The sequence below is a fragment of the Ambystoma mexicanum genome, chromosome 1p (genome assembly GCF_040938575.1).
Source record: "Ambystoma mexicanum isolate Mex_15411 chromosome 1p, UKY_AmexF1_1, whole genome shotgun sequence".
Classification (NCBI taxonomy): Eukaryota; Metazoa; Chordata; class Amphibia; order Caudata; family Ambystomatidae; genus Ambystoma; species Ambystoma mexicanum.
The window spans coordinates 251,658,413-251,685,703 of NC_090921.1; the positions used below are offsets into that span (position 1 = coordinate 251,658,413).

Here is a 27,291-nt window from a genome sequence, read left to right on the forward strand (position 1 = left end):
GAATGCACTCATGATCACGCTGCAAGTGCGCTGGTCATCTGAGAACGGTGTGATTGCAGGCTACCTAGGTTAATTGCTTATTTATATAATGTACACCAAAATTCTTGACATTTTGTGCAAGGCAGACTACAACCAAATATTAGGTGCAGAATAGTGTTGAAGCAAATCAGTGGCAATCACTTTATCATGACTATTTTACCAAATTCCACAACACTCCATTAAAATAACATAAGATGAATCCAGGGGAGTTGGTAGGTCTGGGAAAGACCCGGGGCTAAGCTGATGTCGGTACTGTTGGGACTGGGGGCTAGCTAGTCTTTTGGCTGTAGCTCCTGAGATTCTATCCGGGGCTACAACCAAAAGATCAGGGGCTATAGCCCCTTTAGCCCCCCCCCCCTAGCAACGCCCCTGGATGAATCTATTTAGTACTAACTGCAGGTTTTAGGCAGACTGATAATGTCTTGGTGTGGATGGTATGCCAAGTCGTAGGTTCTAGGAGGCTCTTGGGCTGACAGACTCGAGGTTCAGGTTTAAGGAAGGGCCAGGAGTCAATAAGGTAAGAAACAAAGAACACAGCCAGGACAGATTAGATCCCGCTAAGGAATGTAAAAGGTGCATGCGATCTCACCTGTTGGAGAAAGGAGTAAGAAGATGTGAGGATGTAGGGTTCCTTCCACTGGAATAAGGACTCCGAGGCTGTTAAGGAAAAAATATATATCTGAAGAATGAAGAGGGAGAGATGCAAAAAGTTGTGAGAAAGAAAGGAGAAAGCCATGGAGAACCCAGAGAATGGGAAGATGGCTGGATTGAGCGAATACACAATACAGGGGAAAGGTGGAGAAATAAAGAGAAGCTGTTTAAGTATATCCCCCTGCCCAAGGATATCACACCATCCACCCTAGTTCTCGCATCACTTCTACTCACAAAATCCCTCAAACAAGCAGGGGTTAGACACCCCTTTTATACATGGGTTTGGATATGGGACTCACCAGATCGTACATGGTCTGCCAGCTGGTGCTCGGCTGTAGGGTTGGTGGGGCCTCACTGTGGATATAAAGTACACAATAAGAACCAACAGCAAATGCTTCAAATGGAATATTCAGTAGGTGATGCATGGAGAAAGGGCAATTGAGTGTGGAAACTGGCAACGTGCTAGGTTTGTATTTTCTCTGTGTCTCATTAACGGACACTATTCTTAATTCCCAAAACGTCTCTCTGGGCAGTTGTGAGCAGGCAAGGATGCGAGAAGGCTGTGCGTGTTTGGTCACAACCAACTGTCCGCTAGAAGTGCGGATGTGGAGCAGCACCCCACTTCTAGTCTGCGGTGGGTGCAAGCCGCTTCTCGGTCCTCATGCTGCATTGTGCATGCCTGCTTCTCTCTCATTTAAAACCAGTTTGCCACATAGAGCACCCCTGTGAGCCAGCAGATTATCTCTGCTGCTAACGCTCCGTCTATACTGAGAACCTAGACACCGGACGCATACGTCTTTCTTTACTGCCCATGAGACCGTCTGTGAGACTTTCTATTTATTTTGCCTTGAGACATCTCACTGGCCCCATAAGCGAATCACCTTTACCCATTAGATGATTTAATAGGTAATTGTAGCCCTTTAAACCCAGCCAACGAAAAACAGTTCCTCTAAATTGAGGCTGTTGCAGCTAAAAGCTCCCGGAGATGGAGTAATAACTAGACCACATGCCAGTGTGTCCAGTAGACCTAGATAAGGGCATGAAGGCCATTCATAAATGAGAACCCTCTGTGGTGGCAGCTCGTATGCAGCCTCAACCAATGCCAGCATTGTGTGCATAGGCTGAGAGCATACCAAAGTCTGGTTACACACATCACACACACACACAAGCCTGCAGAATGCAGCCCTTCAAGCTCTCCAGAACCCAATGTGCCCAAACTGACCTCAACGAACGCAAATATGTGCCCCTACAGAGGTCGCATTCACACAGACCGACCAGAAAAAAAAAAGAAGAGGAGATGAAAGGGAAATAAAAGTACCAGTACCACAAATAAAATAAACCTAAATTACACAGAATAACTCATGTCAGCAGTGGGTGCCAGCCTACCTGCATACATCTCCAATGGGGCTATTTTTCTTCCCTCTACACTACCACCCCAACCCCTTGTGAAAGAGGGAGGGAAGATGTGGCCAAAATTTATCAGAATAAAACCTCACATAAATTAGAAAGAGGGATGGCCAATCAGACTCAACCCTCCTTCCGTGCATACAATTATCCCTCAAATCTCTCATCAAGTGATAGTTTTGATAGGTTTTACAAGTATGCAGCATTTATCACTTATGTGTGGCTGGAAGCAACTCTGCATTACTAGCCGAATCGTATGGTGACGACAGCCTAAAAGCCTGTCAGTTGCACTGCCCAGTATGTGACGGCTAGCTTGCCTTTATTGGAGTTAAATTTCTTTAACAACTTTCAAAGGGCAGCTCACCAGTCTAAGGTTGTGTTATGTGCTGGTACATCCAGACTATGGTAATTTAGAGTAAAAAACTTCGGATAAACTATACATCTGCAAATCGAACCCTGAAGCCAAACTCAGTCACATTGTCACCCAGAGTAAGAATTTGTCAATTTCAGTGTCTGACCGAGGAGAGGTGCTGACTACATGAACACAGTTGCCTCCAGGGATGAGGCGTGAGCAGGGTGCTTGTAATAATTTTTTGGTGTGTGTATGTGTTCAGTTCACATTGTATACAATTACAGTTTACTATATCCACACAGATAAAACATACGGAAGTCAAAAAGAGAGAAAGGAAAAACGGAAAACAAGCTCTAACTTTAAAACATCTCTTTAAAATGTACACACCTCTGATTAAATCATTAAAGAAAAAGCTCTCTGACTAATGCTCCTATCTCCCCACTTAAAACATTATATTGGATCAGGATTCAAACCCATGTAGTACTGCGTTGTCTTGCTACCAAAAATAAAACGCGTTGCCCCCAAGCTATCATTCCGCCCCTACATCAAGATCACCCTGAACCGTCACCCCATTCATTTCAGAAAAAACGTCCATCAACATTTTGACTAAAGCTATAATGAGAGAAAGTTGAGAACAGTCATTAGCCTCTGCCATAAATTGTTCACAAAAACCACAGCGGTTGAATGGACAAAAGGCTCAACGGTCTGTATCTTATGATTTAATAACAGCAGACAATGTAAAACTAGATGTAATAATGATTGGCTGCATAATCTACATAGTTGGAATACCTAATTTCGGGCCAATAACCTCAATAGCAGGTAGACAATCAAGTCTAAACCTGAGATGCCAGTCACGAAAGTTAGTGAACAGAAATTCTTATTTCCTTCCAAGGGAGGTACAGGAATTCTTTCCTTTTAAAAAGGCTTCAGCCTTCCCAGATTCTAAGTATCTACTAATCTATCCCATCGTTTTACCTTTGCTTTCATGGCGGCATCAGATTAAAAACCAGTGAGCTCAAGCGCAGAGCTAAATAATTCAGATCTCTGGTTGTATTTTCTCAGATATGGATTGGAGTGCTTTGAAAGAAGTGTATTCAAATAGGACGCATGACTGGACTTTTTACCTCGCAAAAGTCGAAGTAACAAGAGAATCCTTCTAATATACTGTGACCACCAAGAGACCAAGCCAAGTTCTAATCTGAGGACACTGTCGGGAACAAAGATCGGGAGGCCTAGAACTTGCTTCCGAATTTTACCTTCTAGTGCGTCCCAAAAAGTTTTATTTTTTTTAAATCCATCAGCTCACATCCATACAGCACTATAGCAGAAACCTTCAGTTAAAAAAAAAAACTCAATTCACATTGTTTCAGTTTAATTTATTTTTGAAGAAGTCTGCCCAGACCTGTTCTGATACACAGCAAGATTGCCCATGAGATTGAATTTCACTTTTATTATTTAGAGTCCACCAGATGGATCGGGTGTCTTTCCTGATAATCTTTGTAATTCAGGGTTCCTACCAGTATATTTTTTAACTCTGTGATGCTTACACCAAGTTCTGTATTGTTGTTGGGAGTGTTTTTCTTTTCCCTTTCCCTGCCCACGTCACATCAGGGAATTTAATTAGTTTCCTAATATATTCTTGGCTGGCATCTGTTTAGGTTTACCTCCTTGTCAAAATTGGTATGAATGGAGCTTATACAAGCTGTTTTAGAGGTGGTCACATTCCCACCAGGAAGTCCACCCAACCTAGACAATAAAGCCAGAAACTCCTGGTGTAGAGCTTCTGAATTTTTCCACCGGCTGTCAAATTATGCCACCATTGTGCAAAGAGTGCTTGTAATGAACAACTCTGCGCCAAAAGGCAGATTTTCTTAGGAACCCTCTTGGGCTGGGATCGAAAATCCTTTCTATAGAATTTACAACCTTTTGTCCGCTAGCCTGGAATGACCCAACAATGATTCTATCGCTCGTGCATCAAAAGGCATTCAGAGACACAAACCTGTAATGGTGGGAGAAGAGCAGCTTCCACACGCATCATGGATAATTCATGAATTAAAGAAGGAAATAACGTGCGACTTGGCCATTGCATGGGTCAGTATCAGTAATAGGTCAAAGGTTAGCCCCTCAAAAATAATTAAAATCCCCATATAGGGTTTCCATTGGCCCCAGAGTGCGCCTTGAGGAACTGCAAATACAATCATTGTCCAGAAATGTGCCAGGGGCTGAAGGCAACTAAAACTAACTTCCTACGATTTGTGCTGCAACAAGGGGTGTTGGTAGGTCTGGGAAAAAAAATCTGGGCTACGTTAATGTCTGGCCTGTCAGGACTCGGGGCTAGCTAGCCTTTTGGTTGTAGCGCCTGAGCTTCTATCCGGGGCTACGACCAAAAGACCCGGGGCTATAGCCCCCTTAACCCCTTCGCCAGCAAGGCCTCTGGCTCCACCTCTTGCAAAGGACTCTGTAGGTTTCCCAGTAGAACTCGGAAGTGTCCATCACCAGCTGAAGGACCCTGATGCTTTGTCCCCTGGCAATCCCCAGAGCTATAGAAACCCACCAGCCTTGAAGCAGACACACTAGTTTAGGGTAGAGGAGCCTAGCTGCTTAGAGTCTTGGTTACCTGCTCGAGATCAGTATGGGGCTCATTTTCATCGAGCCATACCGTTAATTGAATGCGTAAAAGCTGTGCGTAAAAACTATATGCATTCAATTAATGATGTGGCTCTTTTTAGACAATTTGCATGGTGAAGGGGGAGGATTTTAAGTTACGAATCTTGTCTCGCCATTCCTCTCTGCCAGGAAAATACACCAGTATTTGCACCAGTACACATTTTCATGCTGGCGCAAATGCAGTGGATGCCTATGGAATCTACCTGCTTTTTACACCAACAAAAAGCAGATGTATTCCATAGGACTCAGTTGTAAGCGCTGCCTGCCATGTACACATGACAGACAGTATTTACTCATTTTGTACAGCGAGTGTAAAGGGTGGCGTACAAACTAGCAGGACACCTTTTTACACTGCAGCTTTGCACTGTGCCGCGAAAAACTGTATATGTCAAGGGGCAACCGTAACGAGTCCCCTCTGCGTAATTTACGGGGACATCCCATAAAGCACAAATTACAACACAAGCACCTGGATACCATATTACATTTTCCCCTGGAGGATAAAGATGTAGGTCCCTACCTGATGAGCTCAAGCCTGGGGTTCTGTGACACACCTGTCTCCTATCACAAATGCAGATCTGGCGAACTACTAAGAAGCCAGAAGCCAGAAGCCATTTCTAAGCACTACTTGTTGTAGATGTCGTTCACTAGGGCATCCAATTATGGAAGCTTTTTTTCTGCACTTCCCAAGACTGTTGAGGCAAATCAATAGCAACATCGACCTGACAGATACTGCAAGGCGGACTCGAGGCATTGGAAGCACGGAATGAACTGGGTCCTTTTAAGATGCACCTTGTCGCCTCTTCACCCCATTCGTCAACCTGTTTCAGAAACTCGACTCTCGGATGAAGAGTACAGGACCTAACCGTACTCACGGCTCGCACCTCTTGACGTCCACTGTGAATAAGCTGCATTGAGCTGTGGCTGCTTGCCATCAGCACTTTTTTTCACATGACCTAGGAAGGCACCAACCATTGCCCAGGTGTGGCGAGTTTACTACGATTGATTTACATTTCAATATTCTGGTTAAAGGAGATGGAATTTGTATCAAAGGAACTTCTTTTTGGCTTCAATTGAAAGCGATTTATCTCAGATTAATGTCCAAATGACACTGCTCACAGTCAAACTGATGTCAATAGCTTGTTTTAATTAATAAATGGGTAAAATGTCTGATGTGCGTACGACTGAATTGATATTTTATACTGTACCTTGCCTTCCTCATCACATCCTGAAGAGTGCAGCAGACTCTAGGCCTCTGCTGCCAGGTGAGGAAAATCTCTCTATTGGCAGCTATGTGCTAGAACACTGCCTGGTAGCGGGCACAAAAGCCGTGCCTAGCAAGATTATCTGCTCTCCACCACGGGCACTATAGTTGTAATACATGAATAATGATCCCGCTTTATTAAGGATGGTGAGCAGACAGTTAGCAAAACCCCAATGCCCTTGATTTTCTTTTCTCCGAGAGTGGGAACAGGCCACTGTACCATCTTTGCTTTTGGTTTAAAGATGGATGAATGCAGAGCCAGTTTGTTGCTAGTATCGGTCTCACTTTGGAGGGCGTCGTTCGTCGGCTATGTGTGTGGTGCTCTAATACCTGCAGGTCTGCAATGTTTGTTTGTAACACTTTTGTATGCTTGTCCATGGCAATGGTTTATTTATTTATATTTGTATAGCGCTCTTACAGCCCTGGGGCTTCGAGGCGCTGTTATATGAAACCTTACAAGAAAATGTGATTTGAGCGGGTTACAGGTGACCAAAATCGGTCTCTTGGGTACAAGTGAATACAGGTATGTTATTAAGTACATGACAGTTGGGTGACTTAATAAAGAAAAAACAATCAAGTGGGTAAGCAGTAACTCAGCAGCAATAACAAGTGAAGGGGTTGGGCGGCAGTTATACAAAGAGCTTGGTTTTGATGGCCTTCCGAAATGCTTGGTGGGACACAATCATTCTTAAGTGGGGAGGAAGAGAGTTCCATTGCGATACGGCCAGTGTGGGGAAGCTAGAACCCCCAGCGCGGACTTTCAGCGATTTAGGAGTGATGATAGTGTTCGCATAACCCTTTCCGAGGGGTCTTGTGGAGGAGTGCTTGATGATTCTTTGGGCAAGGTAGCGGGGTGCCAGGTCATGTAGGGATTTAAGTGTAAGCACGAGTGTCTTAAAGATGATTCACTCTTTAACTGGGAGCCAGGGGGCCTGTCTCCATACCTCAGAGATATTCCTGGAGGTGTCTGTGGCGGCCCTGAGGGCGTTGTTCTGCACCAGTTGGAGTTTGGCTAGGTTTTTGCACGAGGTCCCTAAGAGGAGGGCATTTCAATAGTCAAGCCTTGAGAAGTATGGTCTACTTACCTGCTTTGACTGGTTCCTCTGCGCTGGGCCCCTGCGAAGACTGCCTGTGGGGCACAAAGTAAAACAAGAGAGTTAGGACCAGAGGGGCATTCAGAAAGAAGGCAAATCATTAATAGAAAAGAAATCTAACCTGCTGCCGGGTGCCTGTCTGGCAGTGAAGGCAATGTGTCCGCACTGGGGAGACCGGTAAGGGCTGAAATAGCAAGAAAACACCCGTTCAGAGCAGCAAGAACACCAGCAACTTTCTCTGCGATCGGGAGGTGGCAGGATCCTTTGCATGCAGGACTGAGGATGGCAGGAATGTGTTCCTGCGGATCTGGAGAATGCAGAGGACTAATCATGCAGGCATAGGGAGATGGTGAATGCTTCTTCCTATGGACCATTGGTACAGTTCCCTGCAGATTATAAGAAGAGGGCAACATCTCCATATAGAACTGGTTAAAGTGGAACATTCCTTCTGGATCGGAAATAGTAGGTAACTGTCCTTGTGCATCCGAAAAAGGCAAATAACCTTCCCTGGAGATCAGGAGAAGGCATACACTAGCCCTAGCAGATCTGTTTATGACAGACCCCACCCTGCTGATAGTAACATTTAGGCACCTGCAGCGGAAGGTCTGGGAATAGCCGGTACCGTTCCTGGAGGACGTGACATTGGACACCAGTTCCTATGATATCGAGATAACTGTTACATGTTCCTATAAGTCTGAAGATAGAATGCTCCTGCCTCTCTGGATCTAGAGTTGAAAGGCTCCTTCTCTGTAGATCAGGAGATGTTGGGTACCAGCGGTTGTGGCTCTAGTGATGGATGGACTGTTTCCATATGGATCTGCAGATGGAATGCAACTTTCCTTTTGTTCATGTTACATTATCATCGTACGTTTTTCAACTGTATCAGATTGTGATGTAGTGCCCAAGGTTACCTGCCCATCTTAGTGTCGGCCTGGCAGACACCTGTTTAATGGAGATCTACAGGTAAAATACCCCTGACAGACTGGATATGGACATAGTGGGCACCTTTCCCTCTGGACCTGAAATAGTTGGCATAGGTTTATCAAGAACAGCACGCCTATTCCACGTTGGTTCCAGTGTACTATTCAAGGTCTTTATCTGGACAGGACCATCCAACCAATGCTTGCCAGAATTAATGTGCAATATAGAAACAGGAGAGTCACTACGTTGACATGAGTAGATATAAAAGCACAGAGGATATTATACTTTATTTCGGCTTAACGCCATAAAAGTAAAAATATAAACCACAATGGGCACATCACTTATCAAAGAATATACAAAACAATAAAGTAAGCAATTGCACTCGAATGTAAACATAAAACCAAAACACAATATACAGAAATTCTTTACAAGGTTACTTATTTCCACAGTTGCAGACAATACATAAACATATAATGACCTAAGCATATAAAGTGCAAGGGCATTATGAAATGTGTGTATATACATTTAAAATTATTCTTGCCATACATATTGAAAGCACAACTAAGCACGTGATACCCAAGACCAGTTATATATTGGTTATGATGTTAGAACTAATTATCTCTCCAGAATGAATGTGTTTCACCAAGTGCATTATAGAAAGAAGCAGATATAAAAGCATAGTATATTATGAGCATACAGAGGAAATACTGCAGAAATCAGGCAGTCATGCTAGGGTAGTCCCTGGGCAGGCTAACAGCAGCAGACTGTCAATCTATGGCCACGCACAGGAGCTGGAGCAGGCAGTGAGGGAATATGCTGGAGTGGGCTTTAGGCAAACACTGGGATAAGTGAGCAAACAGTGGAGAAGACACTGAACAAACAAGCTTAAACAAAGTACGCAGAGCGTGGGAAGGCATGCTGAAGTAGACTCGGTCAAGCTCCCTGGATAGAATAAGTAGAGCAGATTCTGAGATCTCGGACCTTCTCAGCAGGAGAGCTACCCCTGGTACAACTACCCTGTCTCACCTAAGAAACCGAAATGTTGGATTGTACTACTACAAAACAGGCAAATCATCCTAGAATTGATGTTTAGCCACCACAATATAATAATGTGAAAACAGAAACTCCATCTTTCCATGAAACTACAAATCTACAAAGTGCTTTTTAATAATACATTTGTTTTGTGTAGCGCTATTTTTCAAAAGTGCAGCAAATGGAAGCATTTCTCATTATATCGAAGTTACCCTCGTTTGCACTCTCACATACACACCGACTTGCCTGAGCCGCTGCTCCACTGACTCCCGCTCCATGCCATGATGTAAAATCGCTTCTCTTGTACTTTTTGCCAGCTCCATGGCCTGCCTTTGCACTCCCATCTTCCCTATTGCCATGTCAGTCCATGGGGTACACAGAGGACGATAGGCCGAAGGGTGTTGCCTATAATGTATTTCTAGCACTTGGCAGCCAGTGCTTCCATTCTGTGAATTTGTCTTTTACATTTTAACTTTTTAACTTCCTCGGGTAATGTTGGGAGGGCAGAGCTATTCACTGGCATGCAATTAGCCACCAGTAGCTGTTCTTTTGTATTTCCAAAGTGTTAATGGCCCAAAAGTAAGTAAGCATTGTTAATCAGAATCACAATCATCACGATCAGAAAGATTTAGATTTTGAATTGGCATCTTTAATGCCCTTAGACTGTAAGTTGAATGTCTTCCGAAAGAGTTCCAAAATCTAGCTGCCAGAAGACTGAAGGATTTCCCCAGGGTTCTGGCCTGATTCAACCTCGGAATTGATGGCATTTATCTTTCCTTATACAGCAGCTTTCTGATGGACCTGAACTGCGTTTATTTCTGTTACAAGGATAAGGTTACTTGGCCACAAAGTTCCTTGTAAACCAGGATTGGGCCTTTAAAACACTCACAATCTGAGAGGCAGACAACAAAGTTCACAAAAAGCTGTGATGTCTTCCGAAAACTCTTTGTGCAGGCCACGTAGAACTTCAGCGCTCTAGCTACATCCAGCGAGTGCAAAGTCCTCAGCTGTAGACGAAGGCGACGGGAAGAAAACTGCTAACACCAAGGGCTCGTTGAGGTGGAAGTCCAACGGCACCTTGGGCATGAAGGATGGGTGCGTCCTCAGCACCACCCTCGTCTCGTGGAAAGTGAAGTATGGAGGCTTGCAGGATAGGGTCTGGATCTCTCCCACTCGTCGTGTGGAGGTGATGGTCACAAGGAATGCTGTTTTCCACGACAGAAATTTCAACTGTGCCGAATGCAGAGGCTTGAATGGTGGCCCCATGAGCCTGGTCAGCACCACGTTGAGCTCCCACGCCGGGGCCAGAGCCTTCACCGGTGGGAACGATCAGAACAGTCCCTTCATAAACTCCTTCACCAGGCAATGAGACCACAGGGATGACCGTCCCGTAGTTCTGGTGTAACGGGAAATCGCTGCAAGATGGATCTTGATGGAAGCGTAAGCTAGGCCCGCCTTGGCCAGTGACAGCAGGTACGGCAGCGCTTGAGGGGCCGTAATTCACAGAGGGTTAATCTTCTGTACACGGCACCAGACAGAGAACCTCTTCCACTTGTGTCCGTAGCACTTCAGAGTTGAGGATGCCCTGGCCTTTGCAAGCACCTCCTTGCAGTCCACCGGGATATCGTAGCCTCCAAACTCTAGTGGAGGCCTGCAAATTCAGTGACTCCGGGTTGTGATGGAGGATGGCGCCTCCTTCTCTGGAGAGAAGATATGCGTCCATCAACAGTCTGACTGGGGGGGGGGGCGGGGGATGCTGACAAGTCCAGAAGATCTGCGAACCAAATCTGTATCGGCCACGGGGACCTCTTGATTTGGTTGAGGAGTCCGAGCAGCAACGGCAACGGAGGGAACGCATACAGGAACAGGCCATCCCAGGGGAACGAGAAAGCATCGCCCTTGCTCCTCGGCAGGGGAAACCTGCTGGCGAACCTCTGGCACTTGGAGATCGTTGCCGTCGCGAACAGGTCAATCTGGGGTTTGCCCCATCGTTGGAAAAGCCGATCCACTTGATCCCGACGCAGCTCCCACTCGTGGCACGAGTGCAGCTCCCTGCTGAATGAGTCGGCGATGACGTTATTTATTCCTGCTAGATGGAAGGGCACCAGAAACATCCCCTGGGCAACGCGCCAGTGCCACAGATCCTGGGCCTCCTTGGGCAGGGCTGGGGATCTGGTGCCTCCCTGCTTCCGGATGTAGAACATTGTGGTGGTGTTGTCGGTGAAGACCCTCACCACCTTGCTAATGAGGGACGGGAGAAACGACCTGAGGGCCCAGAACACTGCTCGCAGCTCCAGGATGTTGATGTGGAGTTACCTCTTCTCCGGGAGCCAAAGGCCTCTCGCGTGCAGATCTCCGATGTGCACTCCCCATCCCTCCAGGCAGGCGTCCGTCGTCACCGTCTCCTGATGTACCGGGGTCTGGAAGTCCTTGCCCGCCGCGAGATGCGCGCAGGTGCCCCACCATCGGATCGCTTTGCAGAAAGCCTTGTTGAGTGGGATCCTGTCCTCAAAGCTGTCCGTCGCTTGTATCCAACGGGCGTCAAGGAACTCTTGTAGAGGACGCATCCGTAGCCTGCACAGGCGCATCAGGTAGATGCATGAGGACATCATTCCGGGCAGGGACTTTATGGATCTCACCATGGCCACGTCCGCGGCCAGTAGGAGCTGCACCTTGCCCAAGATGGCCTTCGTCCTTTCCTCCGACGGCGAGGCCAATCGCGCCACCGTATCGAGCTTGGCTCCCAGAAACAGTGCGACTTGCGACGGGACCAGGTGGGATTTCGAGTAGTTGATGGAGAATCCCAGGTCCGTGAGAAGTCAGACGGTCTCCGCTGTGTGTTCGACGGCAAGTTCTCTTGTCCTTGCACGGATGAGCCAATCGTCCAGGTAGGGGTAGATGTGAATTCTCCAAATGTGCAGCCGTGCTGCCACTGGTGCTTAGCACTTGGAAAACACCCTGGGTGCCGTCGTCACCACCATCGTCATCCGTCCCCGTTGTGGCCGTCTGCGTTCCCGTGTCACCCCCCGGGACAGGGGAAGGAGATTAAGGCTGAGCGGGCTGCGAGGGCTGGAAAGGTGGGAGGGTGAACTCTCCTCCGCTTGTTCGGAAGGCTTCCCGACGGGCCCGGCTCTGTTGGGTCACCCGTTGGGGTGAGGATAAATCTCGTCCTCATCTCCGTGCATAAGGTTTGCCGTCAAAATGGCCATCAAATTGTCCTGAGGCTCGGGCCCCAGCTGCGACAGGCGCAAAGGTTGCTCCTCCTCCACGGGAGTCTTGTCGGCGCCGCTGTTGCTCTCTTCGTCTGCCTCCTCGGGGTTCCCCCCATGGCACTGGACCTCCTCGAACCTCTTGTTGAGGCCCTGCACGACTTCAACCAGCTCCTCCTCAGAGGCTGTATCCGTGTCTGTGATGGCCACCCCCCCCTTTTTCCACCGGGGTCTTCACGGGGGTCTTATTGATGGGCTGAAAAGAGGATTGCCTCCGTGGCAGCAGGGAAACTCTGGGCCCCGTGGTCACCTCCACCGGGTTAGCCTCCACAGGCTTTGCCAGGGCCGCTGCAACTCCCTCGATAGAGGCCTTCTCCTGGTGAATCAAGGCCTTCACCACCTTGGGCGCGCTTGAGGCTTCACCTTGGGGGAGGGGTCACCGCTTCGCTCCCCCTCGGCTGATCCCTTCGAGATCGACCGGGCCTCTTCAGAAGCTTAGCCGGGTTCTCGGATTTTCTCTTTTCCGAGCCAGAGCATTGGTACGTGGTTGATGGCATCGGCGAAAGTGCACCCTGCCTGGCAGCCGAAGAGCCCGACCCTTCGGTGCTCGCGGTGCCCGTGGACTCGCAGTGCTTTGCCTTCTGTTGGGCCCGCGTCCCCTGGGCGCCCTCACAGGACTTAGAAGACCGCTCGGACTTCTTCTCACCTGCTGGGCCCTTCTCCAGCCAGCTGGCGAGGCGGATCCGACGATCTCTCATAGTCCGTTCCGACAAGTTCTTGCAAAACGCAAAGTCCTTCTCCACGTGCGTTTTGTCTTCGTGAAGGCAGTAGAGACATCTCGAATGCTCATCCTCCTTGAAAACATTCTGTAATCCGCATCCAGGTCTGTTCCTGAACAGCTTGGATCCGGGTGTCGAGCTTCCTTTGTCCTGGGCCATGTCCACGAGGTAGGCCTCAGATCTTCTGGAATCATCCAAGAAGCGTAACTCGACAAAAACTTCACCCTTGAGGGGCATAGAAAATTCTGAAACGGGTCCCCGTTGATCGGAAGTAGAAACGGTGGAGCTTGAGGCTCGATTGACCGAAAAAATTAGAGAAAACTCCTTGCAAAAAACGCAAAATGCAGTAAAAGCTTGTGAGCTATAGCACGAAGGCTCCCAACACTTGAACATGCGGTAACAATCTGAGGATGGCTGCCAGGGGCAGGGCTTAGGGAGAGGGCAGTCATTGGCTGGGGACTGTTTGACCCAGAGACCAGTGAATGGTTACTACTGAGAAAGACAGATCAGAAACGAAACTGATACTGATTTTTTTCTTTACCGAGGATTTCCAGCCTGACGACGGGGAATATTCATGAGCATGTGAATCCATGCCAGACCCCATGCTGGAGAAGAGCCAAAAGATGAGCCATGCGGGGTTGGTGGAAGGGTTGCATGTAAATCTATAAAAGATACTAATGCTGAAGAACAGGAGTTCCAGGTAAGTAACATTCCTTCTCCAGCATTGGATCTTCCATAGATTCACATGCTGTGAAAAGATTACAAAGCAGTATTACAACACCCATGGATGGAAGCAAGCTCCCAGCATACCTTACATTTGAGACTTACCCATCCCATCGAAAAAGGTTCTGCAGAACCGATTGGCCGACTCTAGATTCCTCTGCAGAAAGTCTGTCAACACAATAGAACCTGGTGAACGTATGCACTGATCTCCAGGTGGCTCCGTGGCAGATGTCAGGCAGCGGAAATCCGGAGAGAAAAGCTGTGGTTTCTGCCACGGCTCTGGTAGAATAAGCTTGGGCCTGTTGGGAAGAGATCCGATGGTTCGCAGATGGCAGAACAAGATACAGGTAGCAATCCATCTTGTAAAGGAGGACCTCGAGATAGCCTTTCCAGGACAAGATGGCCCAAATTGAACAAATGATTTGTTGTGCAGAAAGATTTAGTACGTGCCACGTAGTACTTGAGGGCGCACACCACATCCAGCGTGTGCAGAGCATGTTTCGCTGGAGACATGGGTGTACCAAACAATACCGGCAAAACCACCTGCTTGTTTAGGTGGAAAGAAGATGGCACCTTCGGCACAAATGTTGGGTTGGTACGTAGACCTGCCGTGTCCTTATGAAACGTTAAAAAGGGCGTTTCTCAGAAAATGCCTGGAGTTCACTAACTCGTCTGGCTGAAGGTAGGGCCACCAAGAATCCAGTTTTCCAGGAAAGGCGCTAAATAGATGCTTGGTACATGGGCTCCAAAGGTGGCTTCATGAGTCTTGAGAGTAGCACATTAAGCTCTCACGCTAGTGCCGGGCGGCAGACTGGTGGAAAAGACTGTTGGAGCCCCCGTAAAAACTCCTTCACCAGCCAGTCAGACCACAGGGGAAGGCACTCCTGCCAGGTGGTTGTACCTAGAAATCACTGCTAGGTGCACCTTTATGGAGGAATGTGTTAACCAAGATTGAGCCAGGGACAGTAGATATTGTTATTGTTATTTTGCATTTATATAGCGCCTTATATACCATTGGTATGGTCTGAAGGCGCTGGTAGGTTGAACGCCCTTGGGAACCGAAGTTCGGGTCAGTAGAGAGGGTGAAGAGAGTCAAAAGGTGCGTGTGCGCACAAGGTATGTGTGCAGCTGGTGCGGAGTTAATGTGGTAGCTGGTTCTTAGCGGTAGGTGTGGTGGTTGAGCGGTCAGGAGAATGTGTTCGCTCTGGCAGAATTTATCCAGCTCGAGTGTGGCTGCGTTAGGCCTGAGGAGAAACGCCTGGCTGGGGGTTTTAAACCGGCGGTGGTTACTTAGAGTGATGGGGAGTGAGCGGGAGATGTTGATATGAGAACAGTTATACCGAATGGTGTCATAGTATCCCTGTGTCCTATTTGAGTGGTGGTGTAAAGAGGAGAGTAGGCGTGGGGTGTGGTATGATATATGTTCTTTCAAATGTTCCCGCATACCAATGCATATTATGTACGTCACGCAATTTATGCGATCAGGTACACACTCGCGCATTCATAGTTCGTCTTGCGTGCTCTAGTCTATCCCTCATTTTCAGTGTGCTTCATGCATGCTCTCATGTATTCCATATGCATGCAATCCCGTCCTCCCCGCGCAAGCACTCCAGTCTGCCTATGCGCTCATCCGGTCTGCACGCTCATCCGGTCTGCTCTACACAGGCATCGGCTCCACGCAGGCATCCGCTCTACACAGGCATCCGCTCTACACAGGCATCCGCACCACACAGCTATCCGCTCCACACCGGCATCCGCACCACATGTTCTCGTCCGCTCTACATACATTCGTCCGCTACATAGTCGTCCGCTCCATACCCTTCCACACCCTCGTTCAATCCGCATGCTCATCGGACCCACACACTCATCTGGTCTATCCACTTATCGGCACAACATACTACTCGTCTGCTTGATATATTACTCGACCGCTCTACGTATTTGTCGGTTTCTTACATTCGTCCGCTCCCCTCATTCATCCGTTCTATGAATTCATCCGCTCTAGGTACTGATCCGCTCCATGTATTCGTCCGCTCCACTTACTCGTCCGTTCCTCCCATTCGTCCGTTCCACCCATTTGTCCGTTTCACCCCATATGGCAATAGGTCACCCGGTCGGATGATTTGAGGTTGCAGTCACTGGCTTCTGCACCACACTTGAAAACGTTTCCACTTGCTCTTGTAACATTTCAAGGTGGACAGTGCCCCAAACCCTAAGAAAACAGAACCCAGGCCATCAAACAGAGGTACTGCTCCTTGATTCCTGGACAGGAGCGCTTGGTGAGGAAGCAGCTTGCTCCGTGGGGCAGACGAGAGGGCAAGGAGGACTGAGTACCAAACTGTCTCGGCCATGCAGGGGCCACTAATATCAGTTTGCACCAATACAGTCTGATGATGTGTAGAACTCGAGACACCAGAGGAATGGGGGGGGGACTCAAAGAAACTTCCCCTCCCACGGAATTGTAAAGGCACCCCCCTTTACCCCTCCCAAGCAATTCAGATGGGGAAAGAGGCTGGCAAGTCTTGCAGCAGCTGTCCTCGTGGGTGGCAAAGAGTTTGATCTCCTGAAACAGGTGTAGCTGGTCGTTGTGCAGTTCCCACTGGTGGCAGGAGCGCAACTCCCGGCTGAGGGAGTCCACCAGAGTGTTATGAATCCCTAACAGATGTAGGGGAATGAGAAACGTGCCCTGCTGTTGGGCCCAGTGCCATAGGGTTTTGGGCTCCTTGTAAAGCTGTGGGGACCTTCTTCCTCCTTGCGGACATAAAACCTTGATGTTGTGTTGTCTGTGTAAATGCACACCACCTTCCCCTTCGAGAGGTGGAGAAAAAACTTCAGGGCCCATAAGATTGCTCGTAGCTCCAGCAGATTGATATTCTGGCTCTGTTCCTCTTCTGAACAAAGACCTCTGGTGTGTTGGCCTTGACAGTGGGAGCCTCAGCACTCCAATGAATCATCCATCGTGACAGTTGTCTGGTAGTCCGGCAGTCAGAAGAGGGAGCCCTGCACCAGGTGTTCCCTTCCTGACCACCAGCAAAGGCTTTGTCTGAAAGCTGGTGGTAGGGTAATTTGGTCATCCCAGGAACCAGAGAACTGGACCCAGCGGACATCGAGGAATTCCTGAACTGGTCTCATGTGTAATCCCCAGCAGGGATTTGTAGTTGCAGACTGGAGTCACTCGCGCGCTGTTGAGGTAGCACACGTTGTGTAAAAGAACTGCCACCCTTTCGTCTGAGGGTCTGGGTGTGCAGGTCTGGGTTTTGTTGCTCCGAGATAGAGCACCTGCTGCGATGGAACCAGTAATGACTTTGGGAAGTTGATGGAAAACCCCAATTGCTGTAGACATCGGATGGTGAGGACGGTGTTGGTTTCTGCCAGTAGAAAAGAGGTGGCCCTTACTAACCAGTCATCCAGGTAAGGGTAGACGTGGAGGCCCCATCACCACGGAGCAGACCGCAGGCGAATGGAAGAGCTTTAAACTGAAAATGTACTCCTGACATCACGTAGATATCGCCGGTGTGAGCAGCGAATCGGGATGTGGGAGTAGGCATCCTCGAGGTCAAGGGATGCCAAAAAATCTCCCTGTTGTAGCTGCGACACCTGCTGTAGCATGACCATGCAGAATGTTTGTGATTTTAGGAACCTGTTGAGCACCCTTCAGTCTAAGATGAGTCTCCATCCCCCTGGCTTGCTGTGCATGCCCTTTTCCATAGCGGGAGTAAACTACTGTGCTTCGCTCGCTTCTCAGAACCTTCTCCACTGCACCCATCTGCTGTAGAGCCGGCACTTCCTGAAGCAAGAGGTGTTGTAGCTTTCTGGTTTGCGCTTGATAGGAACGTCTGGTGGATAGTACACAAATTCCAGCGAGTGGCCCAGCTAGAGGAAGGATAACACCCATTCGTCAGTTGTGATTGGTGTCCATTCAACGAACTTGGACAGGCGTCCTCCCACTGGGGTGCTGAAGTGGGAGGGCCTGACCCTGGCTGGTCATGCTTGCCGGACTGTGCCTTGATTGGCATGCGCCACAGCATCGCTGTGAACTCCTGTAAAATGGGGAACCTTTCCTGTACTGGTCCCCTGATGAATAGGGGGTCTTGTAGGAGGAGGAAGACTGGTACATGGTGCGGTTATCCCACAGAGTCCAGCCATAGCTACCTTTTCCTGAACAAAAGTCCTGGAGCCTTTGCTGAAGTGTGCCCAAGGAGCAAGTGGTTTCCATGTCTGTTTTTATGGACTGCAGGGCATGTCCACCTTTTATCCCAAAGAGGGCAGATCCACCGAAGGGTATATCTACGACCCTGGACTGGACGTCTGGTGAATAATCGGTCGCCTTAAACCAACCCTGCCAGCGCAGGACCACTCCGTTCCCCAGCTGGCAAAACAAATGTGTCTGATGTCCAAAGAGACCGTAATGGCATGGTCGGAAGCCAACTCGCCTTCATGGCAGATGTCTAAGGCTTCTTGCTTTTTGTCGTCTGGTAAGAACTCCAGCAAAAGACCCAACTTGTGCCACAGCTTGCAATCGTAGCGTGCAAATATGGCCATTACATTTGCCACCCTGATAGCTGTGTCTGCGGTGGTAACTTTTTTAGCAAAGGTGTCAAGGCGTTTTCCTTCCTGGTCTGCGGGGAACAGAGCAGGATGAGGATGGATTAGCCAACCTTTTTCTGGCTGCAGCCGAGACAACAGTGTCTGGTGTGGGTTGAGTACGAAGGCAGCGCTCTCTGGGGCTCTGTATTTTTGGTCGAACCAGTCTTTTTAGCCGGGTCAGTTGCAGGATGTGCCAAGGTGATTAGGCCATCGTCCCAGACATCTTCTAACAGCAGGATAGAAATGATGGATTTCCTGCACTAGTAGAGAACACTTTCTTTTCGCTGTTCCTGCGGCGCAAGGGCGAACATCGTCGCCGCCATGGACATGAGAGCTTGGAAGGCTCCTACCTCATCAGCGGATGAGTCTGAGAGGAACGTCATCTGCCTCCCAATCAGCTGCAATGAAATCGTCAAATTCTTCTGTCTGGGTCGTGTGTGTGGAGGCTCTGTCAACGGGGTCTGTGTCCGTCCCAGTATCCGGCAGTCTCTGTGGCACTGATGCTTACCCCGTTGGTGTTTCTGTTTTGGGGCTTGGGGTCGTTCATCTCCCTGGAAGGGCCTGGGTTATCGGTGCAAGGTTGTCAGACCAGTGCTGTAACCTGGGCCAGTGCTGGCAGACGTTGCTACAGGGTTGCCACTAGAGTGGTGAGAGTAGATAAAATATCTAAAGACGTGTTTCTTTGTGTAGGAGTAGTGATGGCTTGATCTGAATGCAGAGGGGGTAAATGTGGTTGCCTAATTCGGCTTGCCTCCCCCCGCATTCTGGTAGGCAATGACCTCTGCTCTGGAGAGGACAGTAGTGATAGGATGGCCTCTTCCTCCTTCGTCTCCGATTGTGAGAGCTGGCTCCGACACAATGATGCCACCCAGCAGCAAGGCTACCCCCAAGGTTAGGGAAAGATGCTCTTAGACAAGCAGTCAATGCAGACACTGTACTGGTGTCTGAAACGGCAGTGACAATGGCCGTGGTTACAATGGCGTGGTGGTCATTTTTGTCAGTCGGTGAGGTTGTCGTCGACGAGTGTGTGACAGCCGTGGACGGAGATATCATCAAGATTCTCGTGGTCTTTGGGGTAGTCTTAGCCGATTGCTGCTTAGCTGACGAGGTAGTCGTGGTCACTGATGGCTACACTGACTGTCCTGATGAGGTAGTCGTGAAGAGGGAAAAATCGAGATTAAACTCCTGCCCCCTCACCCCAGGCACATCAACAGACAGAACAGCAGGAAGAATAAGGAGCGCACTCATCATTTGCACCAGTATCCAGTACGCCCATGGGTGACAAATATGCTGAAAGACACCCACTTCACCAACATTGCAATCTACATGCTACATTAGCCTCAATACAGCAATACCAGAATCTACAAAACACAAGAATTCCTGTTTAAAGGCTTGCAGATGCTTATATGAATTAACCTAATCTAATGGCACAGTGTAAAGCCATGTTTTAGGAAAATTATAGCCATGTACACTTGTCTCACTGAACACCAGCCGCAGTGGAGATTTGTGCTAACTTCAGCAATGCGCCTTGCAAACCCAGCAGCAGCCCAAGGTCTTACAGTAAAATAATATTCCTTTCCTTGAACGTGAACTCTGGCAGACAAGCATTTTTAATTCTTCACAATTACGAGCAAGTCAGAGCAGAACATCCAGGGTCCAGTGTTTTTTCTCTGGTAACGAAAGACATTTTTGCAAGATCCACACATCTTTTGAAACATAATTGTAACAAGAATGGCTCAGCTCTGGCCAATGAACGCCGAGGGCCCAGGGGCGAAAAGCCTGTTCAAGCTAAAACTAATGGGAACAAATTCACAATGCAACAATTTTAGAATTAGGTAATGGGGGAGGCGCAGTTAAACCAGCCCACTGACACCAAAGTCCAGAGGTCCAATGACCAGACGTCCTATAAGGGCACTATCTGCTACCTATCAGCTTAGCAGCCAATCTCAGGATGAGAAAGGTTTCTGGGAGCAGGTCCAATTCTGTAATGTCAGCCTGCAGTGTGTTACAAAGCTGGCTTGCAAGCCAGCCCCGGGGGAGACCGTGCCTGGATTTTCGCTGTGCACAAAGCCCTGTTTTTTTGCTGCCCAGAAATAAACGCAGTTTGGAACATGTTGCTGCTTGCTTGGTACTCTGCTGCATTTCTTTGGGCAAAATGGGAGGTGTTGGGGCCTCCCATAGCTGGGACCACCAGAAGCCCTGGTGGGGGTCCAACTTCTCCTCAACAGTCGACAGCTTAGTTGATGGTTGCGATGAGGTATTCGTGGCCGTAGACGGTTTCGTTGACAGTTGCCGCAAGCCAGTCATGGTCGATCTCGAAGGCCTCTGGGTAGACCCTGGAGTGAGACTTTGTCCTCGACGATGCCGTCTTCGTCGCAGATTTATGAGGAGCTCATCTTCAACCTTAAAAATGAAGAGTGACCCCGAGATTTGGACATGGACTTAGGGGCCATTACGTCCTTGGGCCATGAAGGAGCTTTCGCTCTGATCTCCTGTGGATACCCCTTCTGCACGGACCTTTGTCGAAGACCGGTCCTTGTGCGAAGATACAGGCTTGTCGGTTGAGGAATTCTTGTGCCTCTTCTTGGAGGCCTGGACTTCGTGTGACCTAGACCTCTTGCTAGATGTGGTTCACTGGGCCGACCTGCCCTGGCCTAACTAAATATGACTCCGTACTGAAGCAGAGTCAGAGGCCCTGCGGCATCCACAAGCCAAGCGACGAGACGGCGGTGACGATCCCTCAGTGTCTTGTTGGAGAACAACTGGCAAATTTCGCAGTCCTGGATGACATGGTATGGATGAAGGCAGTAGAGGCAGTCGTCGTGGTGAACCTCCATGTAGACATTCCTCAGTCCACAGCGGGCACAGGCCAGAACAGGCTTTTCCTCATGGATTCCGCCATGAGGTAAGCCCAACTACGCAGACCAAGTTTTGTCAAAGGATACTGGCAGTTGGACGGTCAACGGTAGCAGCGCTGTCACTGCTAAAGCCGGCCGTTGAGTAGATGTCGAAAAGTATATATTTTTTGTGAAGATGTTAATGTTTTAATATTTTTGTAGAAAAGTTGAAGAGGATTTTTGAGGACTCCTAATACGAACGTGCGGTAAAAAAAGGCTGAAGAGAGAAGCTAAGTGAGGAGTTCCTATAGGCTGTGAGCAGTATGACTCAAAAATGACTAATGGAGCTTAAAATTGAGTGAAAGTTTCAGTTTAAGTGTAAACTGATCTATGTTACAGAGGATTCCCTGTCCGACAACGGGAAATAATCATAGCATGTGAATCTATGAAAGATCCAATGTTGGAGAAGCTGTGCATTCAAAGGAGTGCATAATGAACACAACAATAGGGTCTGCAGCAGCAATTAACGATTTTGCAGCAGCAGAATATAGGAGATATATAGGGGATTAAGCTTTAGACAATGAACAAATATGTGAGATAATATTTTTTGCAACATTGTCTACTTTGCTGCGCCACTTATTATTTTGAAGTATTTTAATCATATGCTGGCCATTCCAATAATAATAATAATAATAATAATAATAATAATACCCGATTTATATAGCACAGAATGCGCAAGCTTCCAGTTTTGGAGAAACATTTCTAGGCACGCTAGCTGCAGAGATATCCAATTTGCCTTTGAAAAAAGCTCTTGTTTATATTGCAATGGTTTTACATTGTTGGGGAGGGGTTGCAGTGTCAGGCTTACAGCAGAGGGGTACATTCTAGTGTTTCGTTCTGCGGGCTTTCCTCCAAGAGGCCTGCCCCATTAGCTTGTTTTTGCACTATTGTAAACCACATCTGACTTTATGGCTGGTTAAAGTAGTCACTACTATAACACTATTAGGCAGTTCATGAATTAAACATGACCTGTATTTACTTACACTGCCTCAAAAACGCAATGGATTGAATGCTCATCATTGAACATCTAAAATAACTGTCCTTTGCTGAGAGAAAATATTAATGGTAGAGACAGGCTTTGCCAATAATGCTGGGAACGTTGCAGCATAGGTCTGACTGGCAACCAGATAGCCTGCATGAAAAAAGCATGGTGCAGGATGCTAGGAAGTAGACCTTTAGGTTTGTGGTCTACCTTTTTTAGCATCAAAGTTCACATGCAAAGCACAATGTGCTCTTTCAGATTTGTGATGTAAAGCAATGCATTATTGCCTAGTGTAATTTAGAACATTCTGGCGATTTTACTCTTGTTCTTAAAGCCTCATATTCACAGTATATTCTAAAAACTTCAGGCAGCTCAGCGCTTACCATAAAGGCCTGATTCTAACAAACGAAAGTGCGCCTGCAAACAAAAACAAAATGCAAAAATGTGAAACGTATCTGAGGGCCCTTTGTGGCCTGAGGGTGCTGACGCAGTTGAGCCTTTTGACCCATGGTAAATCTGGCCCTGTAAGTACGTTTAAAGCAGGGGCTCATTGCAATCTGGCCTATGGCTAGCTGTATTGTAGGAAGGACGACACTTGACCATGGTCTCGCTGAGGGGCATCAATGCTATAGTAGATGCTGGGGTGAAGTTGGAGGGGTGTTCCAGCCGTGCTTTGCAAACCTCGTCTTGCTTGCCTGCCCACCACACAGAAGAACCTCTAACCTAGGTGTGGGCTTTTAGTCCATGGTTCAGAGTCCTGCCGCCCTAACTCCCACTTAAATGACATGCACGGATGGCCCGGTTGGAGGCGAGGAAACAGGAGTCCTGAGAACGTCACAGGGAGTCCCTCCTCTGCCTGGGTAGCAGGTGCAGGGAACACATTTAAAATCACTTCTCATGCTGTCCCTAAAGGTCAAGGTAACATCCTCCCATGGCTGCAGGTGAATTTCACAATATTCTGTTAATGGGGTCTTCTCCTGCACAGCTCAGAAATATATTCAAACATTTGCGGGATGGATACCAGCTCTAGGATACTTCATCAATCCTCCTCTCTCAGCCCCTAGATACTGGAATCGACCTGTTCCCTCCTCTTGCACTAGGTAGCACAATCCCTACCTCAGCCGAACTGGGGCTGCACCACCTGGCAGAGCTACAAAAATGGGGAGGATGGCAGTGGTGCATCCCCTACACACCGTTTGAGGTGGCGTATACCCACTTGCCCTTCACATGCAAATGGGTTCACCAACCAGGACAGGACCTGCATACATCAATTATCAATTCATGCCTTTGCCAATTTGTGGCGGCTGTGGCCTTTTGCACCTAGAAGAGAACATAGTGCCTGCACTTCGCGAATAGGATTCCACCTCTTTCACAAGTTGCCATGCCAACCAAATATCCAGCTTCTCAACGCCCTTCCTCTTAATGCATTGTTTTGGTAATGGCAGAGATACTAGCACCCTAGTGGCCAAAAACATTTGCATATGTGAGGATGCTGTGTGCATATGGATGCTGTGATTCAAACATTTGTCAATGGTTTTATCTACTGAGTTCAGGTAAAGACCAAACTGTCCGATATTGACATTGATCATAGGCTTAATCCCATTGATAGTTGTCAGCCTGAGGGTTTGTTAGTCTGATGCTACATTTGGAAGCCTGCGCAGGATCACTGGTAGCATACCAAATGGATCATTATTATAGAATAGAATAATATTTCAGATTGTTACACCACTGCTTTTACAAAGGTGTGCGGCTGTGCAAAAAGAGCAAATAGTGCATTTTGGAGGAAAGGATTTATCAGCCACTTTTCACTGTTTTAAACAGCTCATAGGAGAAACTTCCCGAATCCTCAATGCGACGGGCATAATGCAGTTTCATAGGTTCATGGATAGATTCATTATAGTGTTTGTGGGTCGATTTACAGAAGGCATCATCGATTTTTGTGCCATTTTGTTTTATGATTTCTTTAGCTCTTCGGTCAGAGTCTGGAAACACATGCAGAGTAAAAGGATGATTTCTGGACCTGCATTGCCAGACACACTGGAGAAGACCCCGAGTAGACTATGGACACACACTTTGCAGAGATAGTGGAGTAGACCGGATCTGACAGAATGACGTAGTAGTGATCTGTGGAGGAATTATTGAATGATTCTAGGTAAGAGGCAACCCATCTGAGAAGAACAGATGATGTGTTTGTTGCAGGGAGGCTGTCTGTAACTAGAACATTTGGCGTGCACGAAGAAGAGAAGGCCCATCTGAACTTTTTGGGGGGCACACTAGGGTGGAGAAGGCCAGAGAATTTATTTGGGGGGCTCCCTGTGATAGAATAGGTAGGTCCATTGAATATTTGAGGTGCCCAAAGTATGAGGTGCTTCATGAGGAGCAGTTGTAGATCGTACACATTGCTGTAATCTCCTTAATAATGGGTCAAAATGGAGGGTAAAGTACCAGAGAAATACATCACACAAGAGTTCGGAAACTAGCAGAGCCATGAACCGTGGAAGATGTGGCATCAACACTCACCAGACCAGGACAGCCAAAATTCATGGACATGCTGCTACGGCGGCAACGGCTTCCACATGCCTGGAAAATCACTGACGATTCACTGCAGAGACAGGTGAAAAATAGAGAGAAGTGATCAGTCCTCCGCAAGTTGGACAAACAAACACAGGTCCCATCCAAGCAGGCAGTACAAGGTGAATATCAGATGGAGGAACAGTAGAAAATACATGGCAGTCCCCAATGAAAACAGTTTGTCACCGAGAACACTGCGAGGGAACACAAGACAAGACTAAGCCAGTGTCGTGTTTAAGTGCTATATTGGGTCCTTACAGGGAATAACTCGTTCGGTAAGGTAGTGTACAGGATTCATCTGTTGGAAAAGTATAATAAATAAGAAGAACAAGTTACTTCCCCCTGGTATCTTTCTTTCAACTGGATGTTCCTCCCACGTATTCCTCATCTTTGACATGTAATGTCCAGCTTCAGCTGCTTTGGAATTTCTTTTTTCGGCAGATTGCGCTGTGCGTCGATGGCATGTCCCTTAAAGGCCTCCGTCTAGGGCGATGTCATTGAAGGGTATATATAGCTCGCGCAGTGCCCTTTGGCAGCAGTTCTGTTCAGTTCTGGTCGCAAATGGATATACCCGAAGGGATCCCCAAAGGGTGAAGATCTCTTGAAGGACTTCCTGAGCAAGTTCCCGCTCGTGGGAGACTGCTCTGCCTGCTCAGAGTGTCCGCCGCAGTATTCTCCTCTGCGGCTAGATGAACTGCCGATAGGGAGATTCCTTCTTGAATTGACCAGCACCAGAGCTGCATTGCCTCTCTACACAATGGTAGTGACCCTACACCACCTCTCTTGTTGAGGTAGTACTGTTTACATCATTTTCAGGACATTCTTTCCCCCAACAGAGGGCAGAAAAGCCTTCAGCGCTAGTCTGATTGCTCTCAGCTCCAAAAGATTGATGCATAGTTTGGACTCCGATGGAGACCAACGACTGCCGATTGTCAGATCGTTAAAGTGGGCACCCCACCCCGTGAGTGAGCCATCCGCACTACTGTAATCTCCGCCCATGGTTGCCAACAAGGTTTTCCCTTCAGAATATTTTCCTCACAGGCCCACCAAAGAAGATCCTTTGAAACTTTGGTTGGAATCTGAAGTTGATCCGACATCTTTCCTGAGAACTGGGACCATTGTGTTCTGAGAGTCCATTGAAGGGATCTCCTTCTCAGGCTGGCCTCTGGCACCAGAAAAATGCAGGATGCCAAAGGCTGAGCAACCTCAAAAAATAATGAAAAATAATAATAATAAAAAAAATAATAATAAATAAAAGGCCTGGAGACTCTGGGCACTCTGAAATTTGGTCACCATCTGAAGAATGGCTTGAGCCCTCACCTCGGGTGGCGAGCTCTTTCCCCAAGGATGCATCTAGCACAGCTCCGACGTACTGGAGCTTTTGGGAAGGTGTCATATGGAACTTCTGGTAATTGAGGGAGAAGCCCAGTCTGTGAAGAGCGTGGCAGGTGACTGAGATGATCTAGGGCTTGTTCGGGAGAATACGCCCTGATCAGCCAATCATCCAGGTAAGGGTAGACTTTAATCCCCCCCCTCTGAGTCTCGCTGCCACTACCGCCATCAGTTTGGTCAAAACCCTCAGGGCGGAGGTCAGCCCGAATCGCAATTGATAATGAGAACCGCCAACTGCGAACCTCAGGTATTTTCTGTGCTTGAAATGGATTGGCACATAAAAATAAGCATCCTGAAGGTCCAATGACACCAACCAATCCTCGAGTTGGAGGGCCTGGAGGATCTGAGAAAGTGTGACCATCTTGAGCTGGTCCTACCTGAGGAACTTGTTAAAGTATCTCAAGTCCAAGATGGATCAGAGTCCTCTGTCCTTTTTGGTGATCACTAAATATGGGGAGTACCAACCCTTGTTCTTCTCCGCTACAGGTACTGGTTCTAAAGCACCTTTCTCTAGCAGGGTTAAAATTTCCTGCAGAAGGAGCGGATCCGGAATCTAAAGACTGGTTCCCCGGTGGATTGTCTGAGGTCTTCTTATAAAAGGAAGGCAGTAACCGTGGGCTACGGTTTCCCGAGCCCAAGCATCCTAAGTATTGTCTCACCATTCTTCTAGATGCTGAGACAGTCTGCCCCCTCCCCTACTGGTGAACTGTGACTCAAGACCCCAGTGTGGTTT

General features: G+C 47.9%; 1 protein-coding gene across 7 annotated transcripts in view; it reads right to left on the bottom strand.

The window, feature by feature from the left end:
• LOC138568696 (P2R1A-PPP2R2A-interacting phosphatase regulator 1-like) overlaps positions 1 to 27,291 on the bottom strand; it is a 334,324-nt gene that overhangs the window by 214,405 nt on the left and 92,628 nt on the right. For all 7 annotated transcript variants that reach the window (XR_011302983.1, XM_069646480.1, XM_069646483.1 and 4 more), the window contains exons 2-6: positions 25,116 to 25,197; positions 7,590 to 7,652; positions 7,460 to 7,503; positions 990 to 1,044; positions 629 to 696 (exon numbers count right to left, since the gene is read on the bottom strand). Coding sequence is in view for 6 of the 7 variants with exons in the window: in XM_069646480.1 (XP_069502581.1) it covers positions 629 to 696; positions 990 to 1,044; positions 7,460 to 7,503; positions 7,590 to 7,652; positions 25,116 to 25,197 (312 nt within the window). In the remaining variant the exon portion in view is untranslated. The remainder of the gene's footprint in view (positions 1 to 628; positions 697 to 989; positions 1,045 to 7,459; positions 7,504 to 7,589; positions 7,653 to 25,115; positions 25,198 to 27,291) is intronic.